This window comes from Triticum urartu, chromosome 4A (genome assembly GCF_056163025.1).
Source record: "Triticum urartu cultivar PI428250 chromosome 4A, HENAU_Tu73, whole genome shotgun sequence".
NCBI lineage: Eukaryota > Viridiplantae > Streptophyta > Magnoliopsida > Poales > Poaceae > Triticum > Triticum urartu.
The window spans coordinates 197070964-197098046 of record NC_141876.1 but is presented as its reverse complement, the minus strand read 5'-3'; the positions used below and the strand labels follow the sequence as shown (position 1 = coordinate 197098046).

At 44.4% G+C, this 27083-nt stretch overlaps 1 protein-coding gene and 1 pseudogene across 1 annotated transcript; one reads left to right on the top strand and one right to left on the bottom strand.

Annotated features, from left to right (window-relative positions):
• Nucleotides 1–1207: 1207 nt before the first annotated feature.
• On the top strand, nt 1208–19910 carry LOC147975361 (uncharacterized; annotated as a pseudogene).
• A 770-nt stretch (nt 19911–20680) lies between these two features.
• Nucleotides 20681–21836, bottom strand: LOC147975360 (uncharacterized). Its single transcript, XM_087520378.1, has 2 exons — nt 21012–21836; nt 20681–20911 (listed from the first exon to the last, which is right to left on the bottom strand). The coding sequence occupies exons 1-2, from the start codon at nt 21834–21836 to the stop codon at nt 20681–20683; spliced, it is 1056 nt and encodes a 351-aa protein (XP_087376504.1).
• Between the last annotated feature and the right edge of the window lie 5247 nt (nt 21837–27083).

Genomic DNA, 27083 nt, shown 5'->3' with positions numbered 1-27083 from the left:
TGGATAATATTTGAATCTTCTCTGAATTATTTTATGTATGATTGGTTATCTTTGCAAGTCTCTTCGAATTATCGGTTTGGTTTGGCCTACTAGATTGATCTTTCTTGCAACGGGAGAAGTGCTTAGCTTTGGGTTCAATCTTGCGGTGTCCTTTCCCGGTGACAGTAAGGGCAGCAAGGCACGTATTGTATTGTTGCCATCGAGGATAACAAAATGGGGTTTTCTTCATATTGCATGAGTCTATCCCTCTACATCATGTCATCTTGCTTAAGGCGTTACTTTGTTTTTAACTTAATACTCTAGATGCATGCTGGATAGCGGTTGATGAGTGGAGTAATAGTAGTAGATGCAGGCAGGAGTCGGTCTACTTGTCTCGGACGTGATGCCTATATACATGATCATGACTAGATATTCTCATAACTATGCTCAATTCTGTCAATTGCTCAACAATAATTTGTTCACCCACCGTAGAATACTTATGCTCTCGAGAGAAGCCACTAGTGAAACATATGGCCCCCGTGTCTATCTTTATCATATTGATCTCCTACTACTTAGTTATTTCCTTTGCTATTTACTTTGCCTTTATTTTACTTTGCATCTTTATCATAAAAATACCAAAAATATTATCTTATCATATCTATCAGATCTCACTCTCGTAAGTGGCCCTATAGGGATTGATAACCCCTATTTGCGTTGGTTGCGACGATTTATTTGTTTTGTGCAGGTACGAGGGACTCGCGCATAGCCTCCTACTGGATTGATACCTTGGTTCTCAAAAACTGAGGGAAATACTTACGCTACTTTGCTGCATCATCCCTTCCTCTTCGGGGAAAACCAACACAGTGCTAAAAGATGTAGCACCGGCCGCCTCCGTGGCGGCGGTGCAGCTACCGGCGTCTCTTTCCCAGGACGGTACCGGAGGTGCCGTCGCTGGTCTAGTGTGCTCAGCTAGAGTTTCGGCCTTGCTTTTGTGCGGCAACAAGTTCGGCGATGGTGCTGACTTCATGACTCCATCTTATCGTCTATCTAGTGCTTGCATGCCATGAGGAATTTATCCATTGTGTTGGTGTATAGCTTCCCTGCTAGTGTTTAGAGAACTTGGTTGTTGATCAGATCTGAAGACAACTTTTGGATTTGTTCAGGCTTTTTGTCCCAGCGTTGTTTGACAGCGATCGGTTCTCTTTGAAGCTGGCTCTCTAGTGAAGCAATGAAACTGTTATGTTGGAACTGCCGGGGGCTTGGTAACACCCCGGTGGTTCATGCTTTGTTGGATGTCCAGCGAAGCTGCAGCCCAGATGTGATGTTTTTGTTGGAGACACACTTAGAAAGCTATTCGGCAGAGTGTTTGAGGAGGATATTGAGAATGGATCAGAAATTGGTATGTGTTGGAGATGGAAGGAAAGGTGGACTAATGTTATTATGGAGGAAAGAAATAAAAGTGCAGCGCATGGAACTTGATCCTATGTTCATTGATGTTAGAGTGACGGATGAACAGAATAACGAATGGAGATTAACCGGCATGTATGGTGAATTCCGTTGGGAACACAAGCATAGAACATGGGAGAGAATGAGAAGATTGCATCATAATAATACATTACCATGGCTTCTGATTGGGGATTTGAATGAAATACAATTCCTACATGAGAAAGAAGGTGGTAATCCAAGACCATGACAGTATATGCACGCCTTTCAGGAAACCATTGAGGACTGCGAGTTGAGGGACATGGGATATGTGGGAGACCAATTCACGTGGTTTCGAGGCAGGATTAGAGAATGACTGGATAGGGGCTTGGTTAATGATGCATGGTCCACTCTTTATCCTCATGCTGCATTACAAAATTTAAACTATAATCATTCAGATCATAGACCCTTGTGTGTGGACACAGAGTATTACTCGGGAGTGGCGGCCAATGGTGCAGCAAGCAAGAAATTTGAGGCGAGGTGGCTGCGTGAACAGTCATTCTCGGATGTCGTCCAGGAGGAGTGGGACTCGGCAAGCGTGGCTGCGGGACAAAATACGGTCTATGAAAAACTAAATCGCATGCACGATCAGTTCCATGATTGGGGTCAGAGAGTTTTGAAGAAGCCCAAAAAGAGACTTCGAAAAGCACGGAGAGAGCTCAAGAAAATTATGCCTGGCCCTATGAATGACGAAAGTGAATCAAAAAGGAAAGAACTATCTGAGCTAATCGAGTTTCTGCTAGAACTCGAGGAGATACTGTTGGGGAACGTAGTAATTTCAAAATTTTCCTATGCACACGCAAGATCATGGTGATGCATAGCAACGAGAGGGGAGAGTGTGATCTACGTACCCTCTTAGACCGACAGCGGAAGCGTTATGACAACGTGGTTGATGTAGTCGTACGTCTTCATGGCCCGACCAATCAAGCACCGAAACTACGGCACCTCCGAGTTCTAGCACACGTTCAGCTCGATGACGATCCCCGGACTCCGATCCAGCAAAGTGTCAGGGAAGAGTTCCGTCAGCACGACGGCGTGGTGACGATCTTGATGTTCTACTGTCGCAGGGCTTCGTCTAAGCACCACTACAATATTATCGAGGACTATGGTGGAAGGGGGCACCGCACACGGCTAAGAGAACGATCTTAGAGATCAACTTGTGTGTCTAGGGGTGCCCCCTGCCCCCGTATATAAAGGATCCAAGGGGGGTGCGGCCGGCCCTAGGAGGAGGCGCGCAGGAGGAGTCCTACTCCTACCGGGAGTAGGACTCCCCCCCTTTCCCTAGTTGGATTAAGACTTGGGGAAGAAAGAAGAGAGGGAAGAAAGGAAAGGGGGGCGCCCCCCCCCCCTCCTTGTCCAATTCGGACTTGGGGGGAGGGGCGCGCGGCAGCCCCTAGGCCTCCTCTCCTCTTCCTCCACTAGGCCCATTAAGGCCCATTAGGTTACCGGGGGTTCCGGTAACCTCTCGGTATTCCAGTAAAATGCCGATTTCACCCGGAACACTTCCGATGTCCAAACATAGGCTTCCAATATATCAATCTTTATGTCTCGACCATTTTGAGACTCCTCATCATGTCCGTGATCACATTCGGGACTCCAAACTAACTTTGGTACATCAAAATATATAAACTCATAATGAAACTGTCATCGTAACGTTAAGCGTGCGGACCCTACGGGTTCAAGAACAATGTAGACATGACCGAGACATGTCTCCGGTCAATAACCAATAGCGGAACCTAGATGCTCATATTGGCTCCCACATATTCTACGAAGATCTTTTATCGGTCAGACCGCATAACAACATACTTTGTTCCCTTTGTCATCGGTATGTTACTTGCCTGAGATTCGATCGTCGGTATCTCAATACCTAGTTCAATCTCGTTACCGGCAAGTCTCTTTACTCGTTTCGTAATACATCATCTCACAACTAACTCATTAGTTGCAATGCTTGCAAGGCTTATGTGATGTGCATTACCGAGAGGGCCTAGAGATACCTCTCCGACAATCGGAGTGACAAATCCTAATCTCGAAATACGCCAACCCAACATGTACCTTTGGAGACACCTGTAGAGCTCCTTTATAATCACCCAGTTACGTTGTGACGTTTGGTAGAACACAAAGTGTTCCTCCGGCAAACGGGAGTTGCATAATCTCATAGTCATAGGAACATGTATAAGTCATGAAGAAAGCAATAGCAACATACTAAACACTCGGGTGCTAAGCTAATGGAATGGGTCATGTCAATCACATCATTCTCCTAATAATGTGATCCCGTTAATCAAATGACAACACATGTCTATGGTTAGGAAACATAACCATCTTTGATTAATGAGCTAGTTAAGTAGAGGCATACTAGTGACGTTTAGTTTGTCTATGTATTCACACAAGTATTATGTTTCCGGATAATACAATTCTAGCATGAACAATAATCATTTATTATGATATAAGGAAATAAAATAATAACTTTATTATTGCCTCTAGGGCATATTTCTTTCAGTCTCCCACTTGCACTAGAGTCAATAATGTAGATTACACAGTAATGATTCTAACACCCATGGAGCATTGGTGCTGATCATGTTTTGCTCGTGGAAGAGGCTTAGTCAATGGGTCTGCTACATTCAGATCCGTATGTATCTTGCAAATCTCTATGTCTCCCACCTGGACTAGATCCCGGATGAAATTGAAGCGTCTCTTGATGTGCTTGGTTCTCTTGTGAAATCTGGATTCCTTTGCCAAGGCAATTGCACCAGTATTGTCACAAAAGATTTTAATTGGACTCGATGCACTAGGTATGACACCTAGATCGGATATGAACTTCTTCATCCAGACTCCTTCGTTTGCTGCTTCCGAAGCAGCTATGTACTCCGCTTCACATGTAGATCTCGCCACAACGCTTTGTTTAGAACTGCACCAACTGACAGCTCCACTGTTTAATGTAAACACGTATCCGGTTTGCGATTTAGAATCATCCGGATCAGTGTCAAAGCTTGCATCAACGTAACCATTTATGATGAGCTCTTTGTCACCTCCATATATGAGAAACATATCCTTAGTCCTTTTCAGGTATTTCAGGATGTTCTTGACCGCTGTCCAATGATCCACTCCTGGATTACTTTGGTACCTCCCTGCTAGACTTATAGCAAGACACACATCAGGTCTGGTACACAGCATTGCATACATGATAGAGCATATGGCTGAAGCATAGGGAACATCTTTCATTTTCTCTCTATCTTCTGCATTGGTCGGGCATTGAGTCTTACTCAATTTCACACCTTGTAACACAGGCAACAATCCTTTCTTTGCTTGATCCATTTTGAATTTCTTCAAAACTTTGTCAAGGTATGTGCTTTGTGAAAGTCCAATTAAGCGTCTTGATCTATCTCTATAGATCTTAATGCCCAATATGTAAGCAGCTTCACCGAGGTCTTTCATTGAAAAACTCTTATTCAAGTATCCCTTTATGCTATCCAGAAATTCTATATCATTTCCGATTAGTAATATGTCATCTACATATAATATCAGAAATGCTACAGAGCTCCCACTCACTTTCTTGTAAATACAGGCTTCTCCAAAAGTCTGTACAAAACCAAATGCTTTGATCACACTATCAAAGCGTTTATTCCAACTCCGAGAGGCTTGCACCAGTCCATAAATGGATTGCTGGAGCTTGCACACTTTGTTAGCTCCCTTTGGATCGACAAAACCTTCCGGCTGCATCATATACAACTCTTCTTCCAGAAATCCATTCAGGAATGCAGTTTTGACATCCATCTGCCAAATTTCATAATCATAAAATGCGGCAATTTCTAACATGATTCGGACAGACTTAAGCATCGCTACGGGTGAGAAGGTCTAATCGTAGTCAATCCCTCGAACTTGTCGAAAACCTTTTGCGACAAGTCGAGCTTTGTAGACAGTAACATTACCGTCAGCATCAGTCTTCTTCTTGAAGATCCATTTATTCTCAATTGCTTGCCGATCTTTTGGCAAGTTAACCAAAGTCCACACTTTGTTCTCATACATGGATCCCATCTCAGATTTCATGGCTTCAAGCCATTTTGCGGAATCTGGGCTCACCATCACTTCTCCATAGTTCGTAGGTTCATCATGATCTAGTAGCATGACTTCCAAAACAGGCTTACCGTACCACTCTGGTGCGGATCTTACTCTGGTTGATCTACGAGGTTCAGTAGTATCTTGTTCTGAAGTTTCATGATCATCATCATTAGCCTCCTCACTAATTGGTGTAGGTGTCACAGAAACCGGTTTCTGTGATGTACTACTTTCCAATAAGGGAGCAGGTACAGTTACCTCATCAAGTTCTACTTTCCTCCCACTCACTTCTTTCGAGAGAAACTCCTTCTCTAGAAAGTTTCTGAATTTAGCAACAAAAGTCTTGCCTTCGGATTTGTGATAGAAGGTGTATCCAATAGTTTCCTTTGGATATCCTATGAAGACACATTTCTCCGATTTGGGTTCGAGCTTATCAGGTTGATGTTTTTTCACATAAGCATCGCAGCCCCAAAATTTCAGAAATGAAAACTTTGGTTTCTTGCCAAACCACAGTTCATAAGGCGTCGTATCAACGGATTTTGATGGTGCCCTATTTAACGTGAATGCGGCCGTCTCTAAAGCATAACCCCAAAACGATAGCGGTAAATCAGTAAGAGACATCATAGATCGCACCATATCAAGTAAAGTACGATTAAGACGTTCGGACACACCATTACGCTGTGGTGTTCCGGGTGGCGTGAGTTGCGAAACTATTCCGCATTGTTTCAAATGTACACCAAACTCGTAACTCAAATATTCTCCTCCACGATCAGATCGTAGGAATTTTATTTTCTTGTTACGATGATTTTCAACTTCACTCTGAAATTCTTTGAACTTTTCAAATGTTTCAGACTTATGTTTCATTAAGTAGATATACCCATATCTGCTTATGTCATCTGTGAAGGTGAGAAAATAACGATATCCGCCACGAGCCTCAACATTCATCGGACCACATACATCTGTATGTATGATTTCCAACAAATCTGTTGCTCTCTCCATAGTACCGGAGAACGGTGTTTTTGTCATCTTACCCATAAGGCACGGTTCGCAAGTACCAAGTGATTCATAATCAAGTGGTTCCAAAAGTCCAACAATATGGAGTTTCTTCATGCGCTTTACACCGATATGACCTAAACGGCAGTGCCACAAATAAGTTGCACTATCATTATCAACTCTGCATCTTTTGGCTTCAACATTATGAATGCGTGTGTCACTACTATCGAGATTTAATAAGAATAGACCATTCTTCATGGGTGCATGACCATAAAATATTTTACTCATATAAATAGAACAACCATTATTCTCTAATTTAAATGAATAACCGTCTCGCATCAAACAAGATCCAGATATAATTTTCATGCTCAACGCTGGCACCAAATAACAATTATTTAGGTCTAATACTAATCCCGAAGGTAGATGTAGAGGTAGCGTGCCGACCGCGATCACATCGACTTTGGAACCATTTCCCACGCGCATCGTCACCTTGTCCTTAGCCAATCTTCACTTAATCCGTAGTCCCTGTTTCGAGTTGCAAATGTTAGCAACAGAACCAGTATCAAATACCCAGGTGCTACTGCGAGCATTAGTAAGGTACACATCAATAACATGTATATCACATATACCTTTGTTCACCTTGCCATCCTTCTTATCCGCCAAATACTTGGGGTAGTTCCACTTCCAGTGACCAGTCTGCTTGCAGTAGAAGCACTCAGTTTCAGGCTTAGGTCCATATTTGGGTTTCTTCTCTTGAGCAGCAACTTGCTTGCTGTTCTTTTTGAAGTTCCCCTTCTTCTTCCCTTTGCCCTTTTTCTTGAAACTAGTGGTCTTGTTGACCATCAACACTTGATGCTCCTTCTTGATTTCTACCTCTGCAGCTTTCAGCATTGAGAAGAGCTCGGGAATAGTCTTATTCATCCCTTGCATATTATAGTTCATCACGAAGCTCTTGTAGCTAGGTGGCAGTGATTGGAGAATTCTGTCAATGATGCAATCATCTGGAAGATTAACTCCCAATTGAATCAAGTGATTATTATACCCAGACATTTTGAGTATATGCTCACTGACAGAACTGTTCTCCTCCATCTTGCAGCTATAGAACTTATTGGAGACTTCATATCTCTCAATCCGGGCATTTGCTTGAAATATTAACTTCAACTCCTGGAACATCTCATATGCTCCATGATGTTCAAAATGTCATTGAAGTCCCGATTCTAAGCCGTAAAGCATGGCACACTGAACTATCGAGTAGTCATCAGCTTTGCTCTGCCAGATGTTCATAACATCTGGTGTTGTTCCAGTAGCAGCCTAGCACCCAGCGGTGCTTCCAGGACGTAATTCTTCTGTGCAGCAATGAGGATAATCCTCAAGTTACGGACCCAGTCCGTTTAATTGCTACCATCATCTTTCAACTTTGCTTTCTCAAGGAACGCATTAAAATTCAACGGAACAACAGCACTGGCCATCTATCTACAATCAAACATAAACAAGCAAGATACTATCAGGTACTAAGTTCATGATAAATTTAAGTTCAATTAATCATATTACTAAAGAACTCCCACTTAGATAGACATCCCTCTAATCCTCTAAGTGATCACGTGATCCAAATCAACTAAACCATGTCCGATCATCACGTGAGATGGAGTAGTTTCATTGGTGAACATCACTATGTTGATCATATCTACCATATGATTCACGCTCGACCTTTCGGTCTACGTGTTCCGAGGCCATATCTGTATATGCTTGGCTCGTCAAGTATAACCTGAGTATTCCGCGTGTGCAACTGTTTTGCACCCATTGTATTTGAACATAGAGCCTATCACACCCGATCATCACGTGGTGTCTCAGCATGAAGAACTTTCGCAACGGTGCATACTCAGGGAGAACACTTCTTGATAATTAGTGAGAGATCATCTTAAAATGCTACCGTCAATCAAAGCAAGATAAGATGTATAAAAGATAAACATCACATGCAATCAATATAAGTGATATGATATGGCCATCATCATCTTGTGCTTGTGATCTCCATCTTCGAAGCATCGTCATGATCACCATCGTCACCGGCGTGACACCTTGATCATCATCGTAGCATCGTTGTCGTCTTGCCAATCTTATGCTTCCACGACTATCACTACCGCTTAGTGATAAAGTAAAGCATTACAGCGCAATTGCAATGCATACAATAAAGCGACAACCATATGGCTCCTGCCAGTTGCCGATAACTCAGTTACAAAACATGTCATCTCATACAATAAAATTTAGCATCATGTCTTGACCATATCACATCACAACATACCCTGCAAAAACAAGTTAGACGTCCTCTACTTTGTTGTTGCAAGTTTTACGTGGCTGCTACGGTCTTAGCAAGAACCGTTCTTACCTACGCATCAAAACCACAACGATAGTTTGTCAAGTTGGTGCTGTTTTAACCTTCGCAAGGACCGGGCGTAGCCACACTTGGTTCAACTAAAGTTGGAGAAACTGACACCCACTAGCCACCTTTGTGCAAAGCACGTCGGGAGAACTGGTCTCGCGTAAGCGTACGCGTAATGTCGGTCCAGGCCGCTTCGTCCAACAATACCGCTGAACCAAAGTATGACATGCTGGTAAGCAGTATGACTTATATCGCCCACAACTCACTTGTGTTCTACTCGTGCATATAACATCAACGCATAAAACCTAGGCTCGGATGCCACTGTTGGGGAACGTAGTAATTTCAAAATTTTCCTACGCACACGCAAGATCATGGTGATGCATAGCAACGAGAGGGGAGAGTGTGATCTACGTACCCTCGTAGACCGACAGCGGAAGCATTTTGACAACACGGTTGATGTAGTCGTGCATCTTCACGGCCCGACCGATCAAGCACCGAAACTACGGCACCTCCGAGTTCTAGCACACGTTCAGCTCGATGACGATCCCCGGACTCCGATCCAGCAAAGTGTCAGGGAAGAGTTCCGTCAGCACGACGGCGTGGTGACGATCTTGATGTTCTACTGTCGCAGGGCTTCGTCTAAGCACCACTACAATATTATCGAGGACTATGGTGGAAGGGGGCACCGCACACGGCTAAGAGAACGATCTTAGAGATCAACTTGTGTGTCTAGGGGTGCCCCCTGCCCCCGTATATAAAGGATCCAAGGGGGGTGCGGCCGGCCCTAGGAGGAGGCGCGCAGGAGGAGTCCTACTCCTACCGGGAGTAGGACTCCCCCCCTTTCCCTAGTTGGATTAGGACTTGGGGAAGAAGGAAGAGAGGGAAGAAAGGAAAGGGGGGCGCCGCCCCCCCTCCTTGTCCAATTCGGACTTGGGGGGAGGGGCGTGCGGCAGCCCCTAGGCCTCCTCTCCTCTTCCTCCACTAGGCCCATTAAGGCCCATTAGGTTATCGGGGGGTTCCGGTAACCTCCCGGTATTCCAGTAAAATGCCGATTTCACCCGGAACACTTCCGATGTCCAAACATAGGCTTCCAATATATCAATCTTTATGTCTCGACCATTTTGAGACTCCTCGTCATGTCCGTGATCACATCCGGGACTCCGAACTAACTTCGGTACATCAAAATATATAAACTCATAATGAAATTGTCATCGTAACATTAAGCGTGCGGACCCTACGGGTTCGAGAACAATGTAGACATGACCGAGACATGTCTCCGGTCAATAACCAATAGCGGAACCTGGATGCTCATATTGGCTCCCACATATTCTACGAAGATCTTTTATCGGTCAGACCGCATAACAAGATACTTTGTTCTCTTTGTCATTGGTATGTTACTTGCCCGAGATTCGATCATCGGTATCTCAATACCTAGTTCAATCTCGTTACTGGCAGGTCTCTTTACTCGTTTCGTAATACATCATCTCACAACTAACTCATTAGTTGCAATGCTTGCAAGGCTTATGTGATGTGCATTACCGAGAGGGCCCAGAGATACCTCTCCGACAATCGGAGTGACAAATCCTAATCTCGAAATATGCCAACCCAACATGTACCTTTGGAGACACCTGTAGAGCTCCTTTATAATCACCCAGTTACATTGTGACGTTTGGTAGCACACAAAGTGTTCCTCCGGCAAACGGGAGTTGCATAATCTCATAGTCATAGGAACATGTATAAGTCATGAAGAAAGCAATAGCAACATACTAAACGATCGGGTGCTAAGCTAATGGAATGGGTCATGCCAATCACATCATTCTCCTAATAATGTGATCCCGTTAATCAAATGACAACACATGTCTATGGTTAGGAAACATAACCATCTTTGATTAATGAGCTAGTTAAGTAGAGGCATACTAGTGACGTTTAGTTTGTCTATGTATTCACACAAGTATTATGTTTCCGGATAATACAATTCTAGCATGAACAATAAACATTTATCATGATATAAGGAAATAAAATAATAACTTTATTATTGCCTCTAGGGCATATTTCCTTCAGATACATGTCATGCAGCGATCTAGAGCAGGATGGCTCAAGCATGGGGATCGGAACACGGGTTTCTTCCAAGCATTTGCTTCGGCGAGGCATAAGAAGAACTTGATAAGAAAATAAATGATGACCAGGTGAATGTGATTGAAGGTACATCAGCACTCAACATGCATGTCCAGAATTATTTCGGTAACCTCTTTGCTTCAGAAGTAAACCATGTTGACCCTGCTGTTCTGCAAAATGTGCAAACGAAAGTTATTGAGCAAATGAATGAAATGTTATTAGCCCCGTATACCCATGATGATGTACATAAGGCTGTGCACAGTATAGGAGATCTCAAGGCGCCTGGCCCTGATGGTCTCCATGCTATATGTTTTAAGAAGTTCTGGCATATTATTGGTGATGAGATTTCCCAGGAGGTGTTGTTTGCGATCAATACAAGGCAGATCCCGGCAGAGTGGAATGATACGTCCATTGTACCCATTCCCCAAGGTAGACTCGCCTGAACAAATTACACAATATAGACCTGACAGTCTATGTAATGTGTTGTACAAAATTATCTCAAAGATGTTGGCTGCTAGACTGAAAAGTATTCTACCTGACATTATCTCCCCCACTCAAAGTGCATTTGTTCCGGGACGTTTAATTGCTGATAATGTACTAATAGCATATGAGTGTGTCCATAAGATAAGAAAACTCAAGAGAAGGTCGCTGGGGGCTATGTGCAGTGAAATTGGATATGCATAAGGCCTATGACCGGGTTGAGTGGATATTCTTGAGAGCTATGATGGAAAAACTTGGCTTTGATACTGGTTGGATAGACATGATAATGGCCTGTGTATCTTCTGTTAGATATAAGGTCATATTCAACTCCCAGGAGACTAAGATATTTACCCCTACTAGGGGGATTCGGCAAGGGGACCCCCTCTCCCCTTATTTGTTCCTTCTTTGTGTGGAAGGGCTGTCCAGTATGTTGACGTTTGAAGAAGAAGTTGTTGGCATAGATGGGATTAGAGTGTGCAGAAATGCACCGTCAGTTTCACACCTTTTATTTGCTGACGATTCTCTAATTCTCATGAGAGCAGATGTGATGAATGAAACTTCCTTACAAAACATACTGGATACCTATTGTGCAAGTTCAGGACAAATGGTGAGTTTGGCCAAGTCTAGCATTTTCTTCAGTCCCAACACCTCAGTTGTTTCAAAAGCAGAAATTAGTCAAATTCTTCATATTGGCACAAAAGCATTATCTGACAAGTATCTTGGGTTGCCATCAATTGTGGGAGCTGACAAAAGTGACTGTTTCAGGCATTTTGTTGAAAGAATTAAAGAAAGATTGATAGGTTGGATGGAGAAACAACTATCAATTGGAGGTAAAGAGATTTTATTAAAGTCTGGCACAGGCCATTCCAGTTTTTGCCATGTCAGTTTTTAGTCTTCCAAAAGGAATTTGCAAAGTAATCACAGATATTATTGCACAATTTTGGTGGGGTGATGATGAAGAGCACAAGAAAATGCATTGGATGGCGTGGTGGATGCTATGTATTCCAAAAAATGAGGGAGGTATGGGATTTCGTGATTTATATTCATTCAACTTAGCTATGCTAGCTAAGCAATGCTGGAGGCTCATCACTAATCCAGATTCCTTGGTTGCAAAAGTATTGAAAGCTAAATACTACCCCAATGGAACTCTTTTGGATGCTACCCCAAAGAATGGGTCATCATTTACATGGCAAAGTATTTTAAAGGGCCTTGATACATTCAAGAAAGGTTACATATGGAGGATTGGTACTGGTGAGGACGTAAATATATGGAGGGATCCTTGGATACCTTCAAGCTCAGATATGAAGGTAATTACACCGAGAGGCCAATCAATTATTACAAGAGTTTGTGAACTCATTGATCCGGTGACCGGGGAGTGGGATGAACAGCTATTGCAGAGCCTTTTCTACCATGTGGATGTTAGAAGAATACTTCAAATCCCGCTCAACACACACGCATTTGAGGATTTCATTACCTAGCAACCTAATCACACCGGAATTTTTTTAGTGAAAACTGCGTACCATTTGCAATGGATGCACGCTTATAGGGCACATGCAAATATGATGGAGAGGGTTGGTGGTTCAGCGCCTTTGGCAGTGTGGAATACACTTTGGAAAGTGCAAGTCCCACGTAGAATTCAGATTTTTGGGTGGAGGGTTCTGCGAGGAATCGTTCCGCTAAAAGCAATCCTGACAAACAGACACATTGGTTCTAATGGGGCGTGCCCGATATGCCATCAAGGTGCTGAGGATATTAGGCATCTTTTATTTCTATGAGTGCATGCAAAGGAAGTGTGGAGGCGTCTTGGGATGTTGCAACTGGTGGAAGATGTTGTACCAGTGGATAGGTCGGGCTCGATTATATTCGAACATCTTTTAACCCTTCCGGATGATCTATTGATGGTACATTCTAATGTCAACTTCAAACAAGCACTAATGGTGGGAGCATGGTACTTGTGGTGGATACGTAGGCGAATGACACATGATGAGCTGGTGCCACCTTCTTGGAGATGGCCAATATCCATTCTATCGATTGCTTCAAATTTCCATAATTCGTTGACAAGTTCACATGTAATGCCAGAGACTAAATGGTGTAAGCCGGACCCAAGATACACAAAACTAAATGTTAATGCAGCCTTTTTTCCAGATGAAGGGAGTGGGGCAACTGCGGCTGTTATGAGGGATATTCATGGAAACTTCATTGTCGTGTAATGCAATTTTGTACCGGTGGCGGCGGATGCAATTACAATGGAGGCGATGGCCATGAGGGATGGGTTGTTCTTTGCCAACTCTCTAGGACTAAACCGGATTGAAGCGGAATCAGATTCTCTCTAGGTAATTAACTTCTACAATGGCCAAGAAAGATGGTGGGATGAATCTGCGGCTCTCTTCGCGGAATGCGTTGATATTAGTACGTCGATTGGGAAGGTCATTTTTAAGCATTGTATTCATTCTTGTAATCAAGCGACGCATGTGCTAGCTAACTTCTCCTTTTGTAATAAGTCGAATCTTAGTTGGTTAAACGAGCCACCTGATGTCATTGTCAGTAAGCTCGTGGACGATGTAAGTGTTCTATAATTCAATAAAGCTTGCCATGATGGCCTTCCCTCAAAAAAAACTACAGTCGTTTTCTCTTCTACTAGCCGCCACAAAGAATGACGCGATCTTCCAGCCACAATGCACCTCCAGCGCACATGGAACGACAATATGCATCAACTCTCTATCCACTACCCAGCAAATGTGGAAGAAATTGTTAGATTTAACTGAACGTACATGTCCCATCGTCTCTCCACTGATGACACCAGTGTGTCCCCTCTCCTCCATAAATCTTCCTGGCTTCTCCTTTGACCCTCTTAATCCCCTTATGCATCCCCTGCAATGATATACCATCGCCTCATGTGCGCTTAGCCTCGACTGCAAGCACCAACGAAGCAAACGCTTTGCCTCCTCCGGATGGAATTCCCGTCCAGATCTAAGAAACGAGGATTGGAGGAGGTCTTAATAAGCAGAGCGACGATAATTCAGCGGAAGAAGCTCTGCCCATGAACCGTCGCTGCCAAGCTCGGCCACAAGGAACTCGCCGACGAGACTGACCATGAAGACCAGGCTATGTTGTCTCATCCCTAAATCCCCAGTTGATCCAGTTTCCATTTTCTTTGTCACGTGCATGTATTTCAGTCCTTTAGGAGCACTCTTAAGGTCAACGATTCATGTTAGCTAATACGATGAATCTTGACGACACCAACATATTAATAAATTGTGATTTTCTAGATCATTACTAGGACGTGGAGAATTTCTCGCAGATAAATGAATGTGGTGTGATGTAGCCACGTACTCTTCCCTGCCACAAATCCCTCGGAACCATCTTTGCATTGCTTCTGGTGCTCTTCTCCTGAGCCATTGTGCCCGACATCGACTTACCTCTGCCTGGGTCACAACCATTTTGCGCCATCATAGCCTCACCAGAATTACATGGTTGTTCCAACTGTTGAGCACCTTTAGGATTCTGACTACATTTTGTTGTAGCTAGGTTTTTCCCATACAATTTATTCTTCTTTTCTGGTCTGGTGGAATGGTAGTAACTGTTAGAGTTGTGTTGAATATTGTGTACAAGGTAGGTTACAGTTGGACTTGTAGTTGTATTGTGTTTAGATAGGATATTGAGTCGTGTCCTAGTAGGACACTTGTATCCTAGGCTCTCATATATAGCGGGGCTAGACACACGATGTAACCTATGCCAACATAATAGCACCGGAACGCAGGGGAAGCCGGCGGCATGTGCCGATGTCCAGGGCGACCGAGTGCGGTATTGTAGCAGTGTCATGGGGAGGAGCACCCATAGTCAAGCCCCGGGGATGTAGCCATATCGGTGAACCTCGTTAACAAATCTCGGTGTCGTGCTCGTGTGATTGCTTGGTCCTCGTATGATCGACGGTATGCCTCGGATTTATTCTAACAAGTGGTATCATGAGCTAGGCGTGACGCGGGTTGATCTAGAAGATGAAGAAGCAGTTGCGTGGTGGATGCGTCGGCATCGACGAGTTGCAAAGGGCGTGGGATGTGCGGCGATGGATTGGGTGGATCGATCGCGCGAGCATCAGGCGGCGCATGTACCTACTGGTGGGATCGCTGGCATCTGGCGGCTGGTGCGTTCAGCAGTGAAAGCCTAGGCGAGACCCATGGCGGCGCGGCCCATGTGGCTACAGCAGGGGGCAAGGCCGAAGCTGGCCAGAAGTGCGTCTCGCGCATGTGCTGCTCAAGAGCAGGCTGAAGCATGCGTGGATGACTCATCATGTGTGCGTACAGATGCAAAACTATGGATTTGTTTTGAAAAAAAAAGATTGGGACCGAGTCCATGGAGGCAGCAGCCTCTCGTGTACGATGTGGACGGAGCCAGATCACATCTAGCGTGAGAAGATCCATCAATGATAAGATCCATTGGAAAGCAGAAGGTCATGGCAAAGCAAAGCTAGCATCGGAGTTTTGTGCAAGGGAGCCGAGCCACCACGTGAAGGCTAAAGATTATAATTCTTTTGGAATTTGCTAGTAGTACAACCTCGTGTACTTGGGCATTGTGTGAGAAGAGAGCTCGGATAATTTTTCACAGGGTCAGTCATACAAAGAACCATGGCGCCAACGGGTACCAGATTTGAGGTGGAGAAGTTCACGGAACTAAAAAACCTTGGGTTATGATAGACAAGGGTGAAAGATTTGTTGGCACAATGGGGATGCTTGAAAGCGTTGTGGGAAGTCATGTCAGCTAAGATGGAATTATCATGTGATGGATGGAAATTTTCGGAAGACGATTTGGGAGCCTCGAGCGTGTCATGCAGTCGGAGAAGTTCGGCTTGGTTGGACTAGATAGTCTGACGGATCGACGTGAGTCGGTTGGTACAGAAGACGGTGATGAGATCAGCGACAGCGACATAGGAGCGTGATGCTGATGGTGACCGACTTCTGGGGTGTGGAAACCTGTGGCGCAGGTCTGAGGACTTGTGTGGCTTCGACAAGACAATGGCGCGGGGTTGATTCAAGGTGATGTACACACGGAGCTTGAAGTCGACGGGGCGTGAGGGTGGACTGATCATCTACCATGGAGTCATGTTGAAGGTGGAGCTAGATTGAGGGGCTACGATGTAAGGATCCAGGGAATCGAAGCCTATTCAGCAAGGGGGAAAAGTGAGTGACATGCAGTTCAGACTGGAGCCCGGTGGTCTGATGGAAGCGTGAAACTCGTCATCGGTCGGTGATGATCGGTGGTACTCTGGAGTGGGGGTTGAGTGGTGTGGGTCCGCGATCCTTGAGACTCGACCGGGACAGCGGAGGATCGACGCGGTAATAGCGGCGAGGCGTGCGGTATACACGGGGCATGGAGACGGGCCACGACTCTGGTGGTCATACATGTGGTGAGACAACTGCGAATTTGACTCGGGATGATTACAAGCAACGATGAAATTCTTTCAAGTTTCAGACAAACAGTCAAGGAAGAGCGGTGATGTTGAGTTCAGGTAACTCTTATGTGTGACACCCAATATGTAAGTTGTTCACTTTCACGCAGGTCAGTGATTGGTGTGTGATGGTATGGACGGATACTCTGGAAGTTGGGAGCACAAACTAGAGTAATGAGGAACTTAATTTTGCTCGTGTTGACAGTGGTCAAGAAAAGAAGGGACTACAAGTTGCAGGTGGAGTCATATGGAGTCTTTGGAGTAGCAGCGGTACTCATGGGATAAACTCAAGTCCAATGTACATGGAAGTTTGACGCATTGACGAATTCAAGTTGGTGGAGAATATTCGCCAAGGTGGAGTTTGTTAGAGTTGTGTCGAATATTGTGTACAAGGTAGGTTACAGTTGGACTTGTAGTTGTATTGTGTTTAGATAGGATATTGACTCGTGTCCTAGTAGGACACTTGTAACCTAGGCTCTCATATATAGCGAGGCTAGACACATGATGTAACCTATGCCAATATAATAGCACCAGAACGCAGGGGAAGCTGGCGGCATGTGCCGGTGTCCAAGGCGACCGGGTGCGGTATTGTAGCGGTGTCATGGGGAGGAGCGCCCATAGTCAAGCCCCGGGGATGTAGCCATATCAGTGAACCTCATTAACAAATCTCGGTGTCGTGCTCGTGTGATTGCTTGGTTCTCGGATGATCGACGGTATGCCTCGGATTTATTCTAACAGTAACACATGTTGAGGTATGTTTGATTGATTATACACATGTTCATCTGTTCTTTTTAAATACTATAATATCAATTTTTTTACATACATTTTAAGTTCCTGTAGAGGGTTAGCAAGGAAACAAACACTTCAGTCTTATAGTAGGTCTGCTTTTTCACAAGTTACATAGACCTTCTACAACCTCATAGCTTGGTTATGTATTGTAGAATTTTATTTTGGAGGGGATATGCATTTATCTTTTAGGGGATGGCGTTCCTATCATTCCTATCTCCTTTGATAAGCTTATATTTTTTATATATCAAATCAAGAATCAACAAATGTTTGGGTTCACTGTATATTAGAAGGAAGAAGCAAGAACCAAAATTCGTTATGCTTAATATGCAGTATGTGTTTTGTGATTGGATATTAATTGCAGATTCGAAGTTGACCGGATATTGAGTTGGTATGGTCTACTCACTTGATATTTGCATGACTATTTATACACTTGCACAACATATGATAGTGGTAGAAATCCAATCGAAGTAGTTGCATCCTTTTCCGTAAATATTTTCTTTTCAGATGTACGTGACCGAACAAATCTACACCTTCAACTATGTTAATATGTTATACCTTCATGTATATGTATCTCAAAACTGACAAAAGCAATTCCGAGATGCCGTTGTTAGTCAAAAAATCTATTTTCTAACGTATTTATGTTGTGTTTTCTTAGTAATTATCACCTTAGATTTTGTTGTAGTTGTATTTTCTTCCTGAACCTTTCTGCACACGCGAGCATTATTGTATTTTGGTCTGTTGGACCTGGAAGTACAATATATCGGATGAGTGTGTTGTATGTAAATGATACATCCATGAATGCACTATATCACCTCTGATTATGTGTTGTTGAATGCCGGTATTTTTCCTACTAAACATTATTTTTACGTCCAAATGCAACTTATTATTTGCAATGACCAATATTTACTATAATATGGCAATATTTCCCATTAGCTTCCAACTGTTCACCAATTTAATCAGTGCACACATTTCGTAGCAACGGGCGGGGTGTTATCTAGTTTATGAAATTGTAATGCACATATTGTGGAATAGATAGTGAACTCCACTTTCTTACAGATCATAGCGAGCTTCACTTTTTATTCCTGAGATTATATTATGGTTATCTAGGTGTTGCCTTCCAAGGTTGTAAATATAAACTACCATGCCGTAATCATAGGGCTAAAGCCGCAGGTAATGTAATACTCAGGTTGAGCATCCCTTGGGGAGTACTCAGTTTGGGCTAAAGCCGCACTTACAGAGGGATTACTTTTTTTGTATGTAATCCTCGGGCTTTATGAGTACCAATACTACTCAAAGCAAAAAGGCTAACATTGTTTCATGAGTTTGTATTACACCTATGTCCTAAGATTACATGACATTGCTATCATGCATGTTTTCTTCAGTGAAGCACATTGAGAAGGTAGGCTTTAAACTAACTAACAAACATGTTCCACTTTAATTATAAGAGATGTTTTCGAATGTGTTCGTAAATCTTTTCATTTAGACACAACGAAGCCCGTGTTCTGTTGGTTGGGCACTGGGAGAAACTAAAAGAAAAAAAGGGTGTCACGATTGGTATACCCCTGCAAGAAAGGCTCTTTTGAACAAGAGAGTCTTCGGTTCTAAACTCACCGACATTTGGGAAATACTATTTAGTTGTCAATGAGCATGGTAATATTTGGGAACTACTATTTTAGTTTTCAATGGGCCTGGTAATCTCCAGAAACTTTTATTTTATTTGTGAGTTATCAGAACATGGTTTCATAGTTGGTATGCCAAGAGCATTTTATTGTTATTGTTATTAAAAATGTATTTTCTCTTTTGGGTTCCTATTTACTACTGATTCGAGTACCTTTCGTTTCAAAATAACAAGGAAAACATGTGTGGAACAATCTATTTTAGATTCAGATTACATATATTTATGACTATTCCTATCGTTTTATTGTCAAAGAGGACGGGCGCGGCAATGCGCCACCATCAATGATCTAGTTAGAAGTTATAACTGCTCAATAACCTTGAGATGCTTCCTCAAAAATGCCATTAGATATTTCAAAAATGTCATCGTTCCATTAGATGTTTACTCAAAAATGCCATTAGACATATTTATTGTTAGGTCAAACTCGTTGACCATGTTATATGATGAAAATCCTTCTATACCCATATGTTAGCTCTCTGTATCTCACAATGATAAGTGTGGATCCCACTTGTCAGGAGTAAGCAAACGAATAATTTTATAGGAAAATAAGAGCAACTCCAATGGGCTGACCCAAATGGACGGCGCATTTGTCCGCTTTTTGTCTGTTTGGGTTGGCCGCCCGCCCGGTGTCCGCCCAGTTTTGCATTTGGGTCGGCAGTGCGCCCAATGCACCGACCCATTTCATGTATGCACTCAATTTAAAAAAAGTCCCGCGGCCACAGATCATGCTAGTGGCCATAGATCATGTCGGCACCATGCCAGCGCCGACATACATTGCCGGCTTCAAAAAATATCACCGCAGTTCCATGTTGGCGCATTCGCCAGCGGCCGGCACACATGACAGCACACAAAAAGAGGTGTGACTTGAGTTCGACCACGCCATCGCGACCTCGTGATCATGCCAGCACACAACCGGCATACAAAAAAGGAAGGCGCTCGCGGCCACGAGATCACTCATCGATGAACTTGACCATGTCGGCCTGCATCTTCTCGAACCATGGCCTCTTCCTTGGCGACACGGTGTTGAGATCCACCTTCATGATCTCCACCCCGGTCATCATGCTAGCGAGAGCCACTTCTTTTGCCTTGGTCTTGGCGTTGGCGGCCTCGATCTCTAGTATCTTGGCTTGCTTCTCCGCCTCCAGCTCAAGCATCTTGGCTTGCTTCTTCGCGTCCATCTCAAGCCTCCTCCTTTGGATCTCCATGAAGGCGTTCATTTGCTCTTCTTTGAAACACCGGCGCTCCTCCTCCCTTGAGTCCTTATTGTTCATCATGCCCTCCACGCTTGCGATCAAGGCGTTGGATGCCGCATCCCGCTTGTCCTCCTTGGAGTTGGTCTTCCCCCGCGGCCGTGCCGGCTCGCTGTCCCCAACCTCCTCCACAGCTTGCTTCCCCCACGCGACTTGAGGGCGGCATATTGTGCCTTGAACTTTTGCTCGTCCTTGATGACCCGAAAGCAATGGGAGAGGTTGAAGCACTTGCCATTGTGTTGGACCTTGAATGCCTCCAAAGCTTGAAATGCCTACAAAATGTGTTCCATGCAAGCATATGGGCAAATGATATGCAAATGAGCATGCAAGCATGAACTTGATGACACAAACGAGGGCGTCTTGCTAGCACACCATGTCTTGCACGCCGATGCCGCTCAAGGGGCAGGACTTGATGCTCTCAAGAGTGGCACAAAACTTGTTGCACTCTTGTTGGATCACCCTCCATCGCTTGGAAATGGACACCCACCCGCGCGTGCTCACAGTTTGGTAAGGTGGAAACTTCTTGTGCTCATGAAACTCCCGGTGGAGACGAATCCAAAAGGTTGAATGCTTTTGTTCGGCTCCCGTCTTGGGGTCTTGTCCAATGTATCGCCAACACTCGCAAAGAAGCTTGTCCTCGACAGCCGTGTATACCTTCGTGCGCTTGCTCTTGTGCTTCGGCTTAGGACCGGCGGCTTGGTTGGCGAGCTCGTCCTCGAACAAAGGCTCCACTTCGATGTCGCACTCGTCCTCTTCCTCTTGCCCGTAGTTGTCCGGGAACTCGTGGTCGAGTGGGAAGCCGTCCAGGTCCATGCCGACCTGATCACGCATGAAGGCTGCCTGATCGGGATCATAGCCAGCGGCCGGCGTGAACGCCCCGCAGCCGTCCTGGCTTTGGGTCTCGTCGGGATCGTAGCCAGCGGCCGGCGCACCGCCCTCGAAGATGAGGTTCTGCATGTAGTCCTCGTCGACGGCGGACGGCATTCCCTCGAATAGGTTGCGGGCGTCCGGGAGCACGCCGGCCGGCGTCTGCCGCACGCGTTTCCTCGTGCCTCCAGATGACGAGCCACCAGCCACCGGGCTGGCGTTGAGGTCAATGGGCGCGGGCGCGGGCGTGGAAGGCGCGACCACGCTCACGTCGGGCAAGCACTCCTCGGAGAGGAGGGAGGCCTGCAGGTAGACGTGGAAGCCCGGCATCCGGTTGCAAGCCGACGCGCAGGGCGAGTCGGGCAGCACCATCTGAGGGAACGCTAATGAGCCGGTGATGGCCGCGGCGACGGCGGCGTTGAGGAGGTTGTGCTGACACACATGTGATTTTTCAGCAAACTTTGGTGCATTGGAGCATGTGCTTGTAGTTCAAATTTGAATTATGCACATTAAATGCCCAAAAACTCAATTAATGCATAAAAATGTCAAATGAACCCGGAATAATTCCAAATTTAAACACGACACTCATGTACTAGTTGCATGTTCAATGTACGTAAATGTTCTAGCAATTCAAACACCATCCTTTCCCTCCGTAACACCATTTTGTCTTTCAAAACATAATGAAAAAAATCAGGTATACCACAAACAGATTACTAGAAAGAATCGTGTGGGATGCGATATAAAATATCTTGGCGCACCGTCTTGTCTGGCTTACGCAGGAAGCTTCGTCGTCTACAGTCCATCGCCCCCGCTTGAACCACACTTGCGCGCCAGTTTCTCGCGGCATCGAGCGAAATTTTTTTGCCACCGCGGAAATATCTATCTCCCCGCCCCCTCCCTCCTACCAAAAGGCACATTTCCACTATTCCTCCTTGCTTTGCAAGTTCAAACCTTCACTGCTACTTACTGGCAGCTCAGCCTCCTCGCCGGCGACCCTTCTTGAAAGTGCGTTAAGTCGACTAGAGGGGGGTGAATAGGCGATTTTTATGAATTCTTCACTAAGGAATTTCTGGGTGAGGAAATTCCTGAGCGAAGTACTCAAATGCATACATAACATAACATAAACATGGATATCATGATGAAATGAAAACAAACACAGAGTACAGAAAGCATAAGCACAAGATAAAACAGGATGAAGACAAACAGACTGAAGAAATTGAACTGAGGAAATTGAGAAAGTCTTCAGCCAAAGACTTCAAACAGATATGAACAAGCACACAACACAGTAATGAGAAAATGAAAGGGTTGAGGAAATAGAACCGGTAAGCTTGGTGAAGATAATGATTTGGTAGACCAGTTCCAACTGATGTGACAGTTGTACGTCTGGTTAGAGCGGCTAGGTATTTAAACCTGAGGACACATAGTCCCGGACACACAATCCTCACCGTATTCTTCTTGAACTAAGGTCACACAGACCTTGTCCAATCACTCGTGGTAAGTCTTCAGGTGACTTCCAAACCTTCACAGACTCGGTCACTCGGCGATCCACAATTCCTCTTGGACGCTCTAGACCATGACGCCTAACCGTCTGGAGGATGCATAGTCCTCAAAGGTAACAAGCATCGGTTCCACACAGGAACAATCTCTTCAGTGATGCTCAATCACTTTGGTTTGTAGGTGTTTGGTTTGGGGTTTTGGGTTTTTCCTCACTTGATGATTTCGCTCAAAGTCCTCAGAGGATGGAATGCTCTCAATGACAAGTGTCAGTTTCTTGCGAAGCAGCCAACCAGCTAGTGGTTGTAGGGGGTGCTATTTATAGCCTAGGGAGCAGCCCGACATAATAAGACATAAATGCCCTTCAATGATATGACCATTAGGTGGGTGGGTATTTTGGGACAGCCGGCGCGTAGCACAGCAACGGTCAGAAATTTGACTATCAAATTCCTTAGGGTTATCATGTTCCTCACTTGTAGGTAATCCGCACTGGCGAATTCCTAACTCCTCAGTCAGAACAAATTCCTCAGAGACCAGAAGATCTTCGTCTCTGTCACTGAAGAAATGACTGAATTGTATGAGATTTCCAATGGCTTCACTCGAAGGGATTGGTAGGTGTAGGATTTTGAGATGAGCATCACTTGGAAACTTTTCCTTAGTTTTAACTCGACCCCCTTTAACAGTACGGTGTTTCCTATGACTCAAGAAATAGAAAATGAAACTACGAAAACAAAAGTCTTCACGCTTCATGTTCCTCATATGAATATCAAGTCTTCACGGTCACACCAATTTCTTCACTTTCAAAGTCTTCAGAAGTCCAAAGTCTTCGGTCGAAGACATTCATTTTTAGGGGTCGACTTTCTCTGTAAATATCAAACTCCTCATAGACTTATAGACCTGTGTACACTCACAAACGCATTAGTACCTTAACCTATAAGTCTTCAATACACCAAAATCACTAAGGGGCACTAGATGCACTTACAATCTCTCCCTTTTTGTTGATTAATGATAATATAGGTTAAGTTTTCAACGGGGATAAACATATGAAGTGTAAATACTGATATTGAGGAATTTGATTACAAGATATAGAAGAACTCCCCCTGAAGATGTGAATAGTGAGGAATTTTCTTTTTAGGCAATGCACATTTGAAGAGTAGAATCATGGAGATCTCCCCCTATATCTTGTAATTCATACACGCATTTAACATATGATATGAAGAATTTGAAATGCATGATGAAATATGGTGACTGATGTGATTCAGCATGCATGCATTAATATATATGAGGAAATAGCATGCAGAAGAACATAGCAAAAGTATCAGACCACCATCGGGTTTAAGTTTACAACTCGATCCAATAAATCTTCAGAAAACGAGAGTTATAACTTAGGTAAAAAAACGCCCATGTAAAGAGACCCGCTTGAAGACTAACTCAAATTTATCCCCCTTTTTGTCATCGAATGACCAAAAGGGATGAAAAGTGAGGACTAATGCCCCTGAAGAATATCATCACTGAGTCGATGAAGGAGCACCAGCATTGTTGGGGTCGGTTGTTGAGGTAGGGCCTGCCGCAGTGTCGTCCAAATCTTCATGCTCATCAGTCTCGCACGATGAAGAATATGAGCTGGCTACCAAGGAAGGAACTTTGGTCTTCTTGAATTTCTTCGCTGGTGGTTGAGACCATTCAAAGTCCTGCTTGAAACCCATTTGCTTCAGATCTTCTTCACTATAGAGATGAGACAGAACAACCCAGGTACGATTGAATACTTCATGGAGGTAGAAGTGGTTTTTCTTCACTGCATTGTGTGTAGCAGTCATGTTGTGAAGAATAGAGCCAAACTGACGCTTATCGACCTTCTGGTGAAGACTGAGAAGCTCATGATCAGTCATCACCCTTGGAGCTGTGCCTTGAGGATTTTGCTTTGAGGCATTGGCGGCAGAGTCATCATTGGTGGAATAAGATGCAGCTTTGCGGAACTGACCGTCCAATTGACGAATGCCTTCATCAATAATAGCAGTTGCCTTGCCCTTTTCATCAGCTGAGGAAAATGTCCGCTTGAGGACTTCTATTGGGGGCAAGTAACTGGCATGATTCTGCAAATCAGCCTTGTAGTTGATTGAAGACCTTGATCTGAGGAATCTCATAATCCAGGGAGCATAAGGCTTCAATTCAAAGGGAGACAATGCAACGTTGGCTATAGTCCTCATGAAGAAATCATGGTAGTTTACAGGAATGCCATGAATGATGTTGAAGAGCAGATTCTTCATGATACCAACGACCTCTTCCTCATTAGAGTCATGGCCCTTGATAGGACTCAGAGTCTTGGACAAGATACGATATACAGTCTGTGGTACATACATCAATTCCTTCATGGGGAATTTGGTCCTTGAGGCTTGACCGGGCTTCAGCGGCTTCATCAACACTTGCATATAATGGTCAGTAAGTTCAGGTTCATGATATATATAATGTGCACCTTCAAGGGGAGGACTAGCAGGCAGGGCATGAAGCAATTCAGAGGCCGGTGCTTTGAAGTGAGTATTCTCTATCATCCAATCCAATACCCAAGAGTTCACATCTTCAGCATTTCCTGTGATGTGCAGCGTTGCATAGAACTGAAGAATTAATTCTTCATTCCAATCACATATATCAGTGCAGAAGTTGAGAAGTCCAGCATCATGACGAACACTGAGGACTGGCGTGAAGCAAGGCATTGATTCCATGTCCACCTGAGGAATATGCGCATGGTAGAAGACTTTGTCCTTATCAAAAACTAGTGAAGAATAGAAGTTGCTCCGCTGGCAGTCCAGAAACACTTCCTTCTAAGATGAGCAGTGTCATACAGGTTGTAATCTGTGAAGAAAACATGCTCATGGAAGAAGTCAGCAGCCTTGAATTTTTGCTTCTTGGAGAAGGGATTCTTCGGCTTGAGCTGAGGAGTGTCAGTCAAAGTCATCACAGCCTCAGGAATCACGTTCTCAGGAACCACAGGCTGAGGAATTTCAGTTTTAGTTGCAGCCTGGTTCTTCTTTTCTTCAGCAGCTTTTTCATCAGCGCTAGTGGCTGGAATTTCTTCAGTAGCATTGTCATCAGCGCTAGTGGCTGGAATTGCTTCAGCAGTATTTTCATCAGCGCTAGTGGCTGGAGGTGCTTCAAGAACATGAGGTTCTTCAGAGCCCGTAATAACTTCAATGTGCACAGGGGACTTAGGGATTTGTTGGAGTGGGGTGAAGAGTGGAGAGTTGGGGTGCTGACTATCCCAATAGTCATCATTTAGCACTAGATTGGAGCACCCAATATCCACATCTTCATCTTCCTCATTCAGTTCTTCAACGCCTGCCTCTTCAGTTGTGAACTGAGGCATAGGCGATGAGATGGTTGGAGTTGAAGGGATATCATCCGCTTCAATTTCTTCGTCCATCTGCTCTGTAGAAGTAGCGGACGGAACGTGTTCATCCGATCCACTGGGGATCTCATAATCTTCACCAAAAGGAACGAGTTCCTTTGATGGCATGCTTGAAACTGGAATAGCATCAATTGGATTCTCGTAACAGCTTGTCAATTTCTTCATATTCTTTGGAGTTGAAGACTGAGATGAAGTAGATGCTTTCCTTTTCTTCACTATTGCTCGCTCTGCAGCTTTGGTTTTCTTTGCTTCTGATGCAGAAGGAAGAAGTAACTTGTTGTTGGTGCGGGAGGAGCAGAGGAAATAGGTTCAGTTTCTTCAGGCGCAACTAATGCAGTTGCCCTGGTTGGTTCAGATTCCTCAGGGTCAGGAGTAGATGACTCAGCTGGCCTGGCTTGTTCTTCAGGTGCAACACGAGTGGTTGCCCTGGCAATGTCATCAGCGGCTGGAATGTAGTCATCAGCCATGGTACTCACATTTTCTTCTGCAGCCTGATTGTCATCAGCGGTGCTGGCATGTTCTTTAGTAGGCTGAGCAGATGCTTTAGCCTCAGGAATTTCAATGTGCGTTTGAGTAGCAACGTTGGAGGTGAATGTATTTGCCAAGTTCACAAATCTGACTTTGGCGCCCTTCCAGTCAGCATGGTAGCCATCAAATTCATCACTGAGGTTTTTGATCTT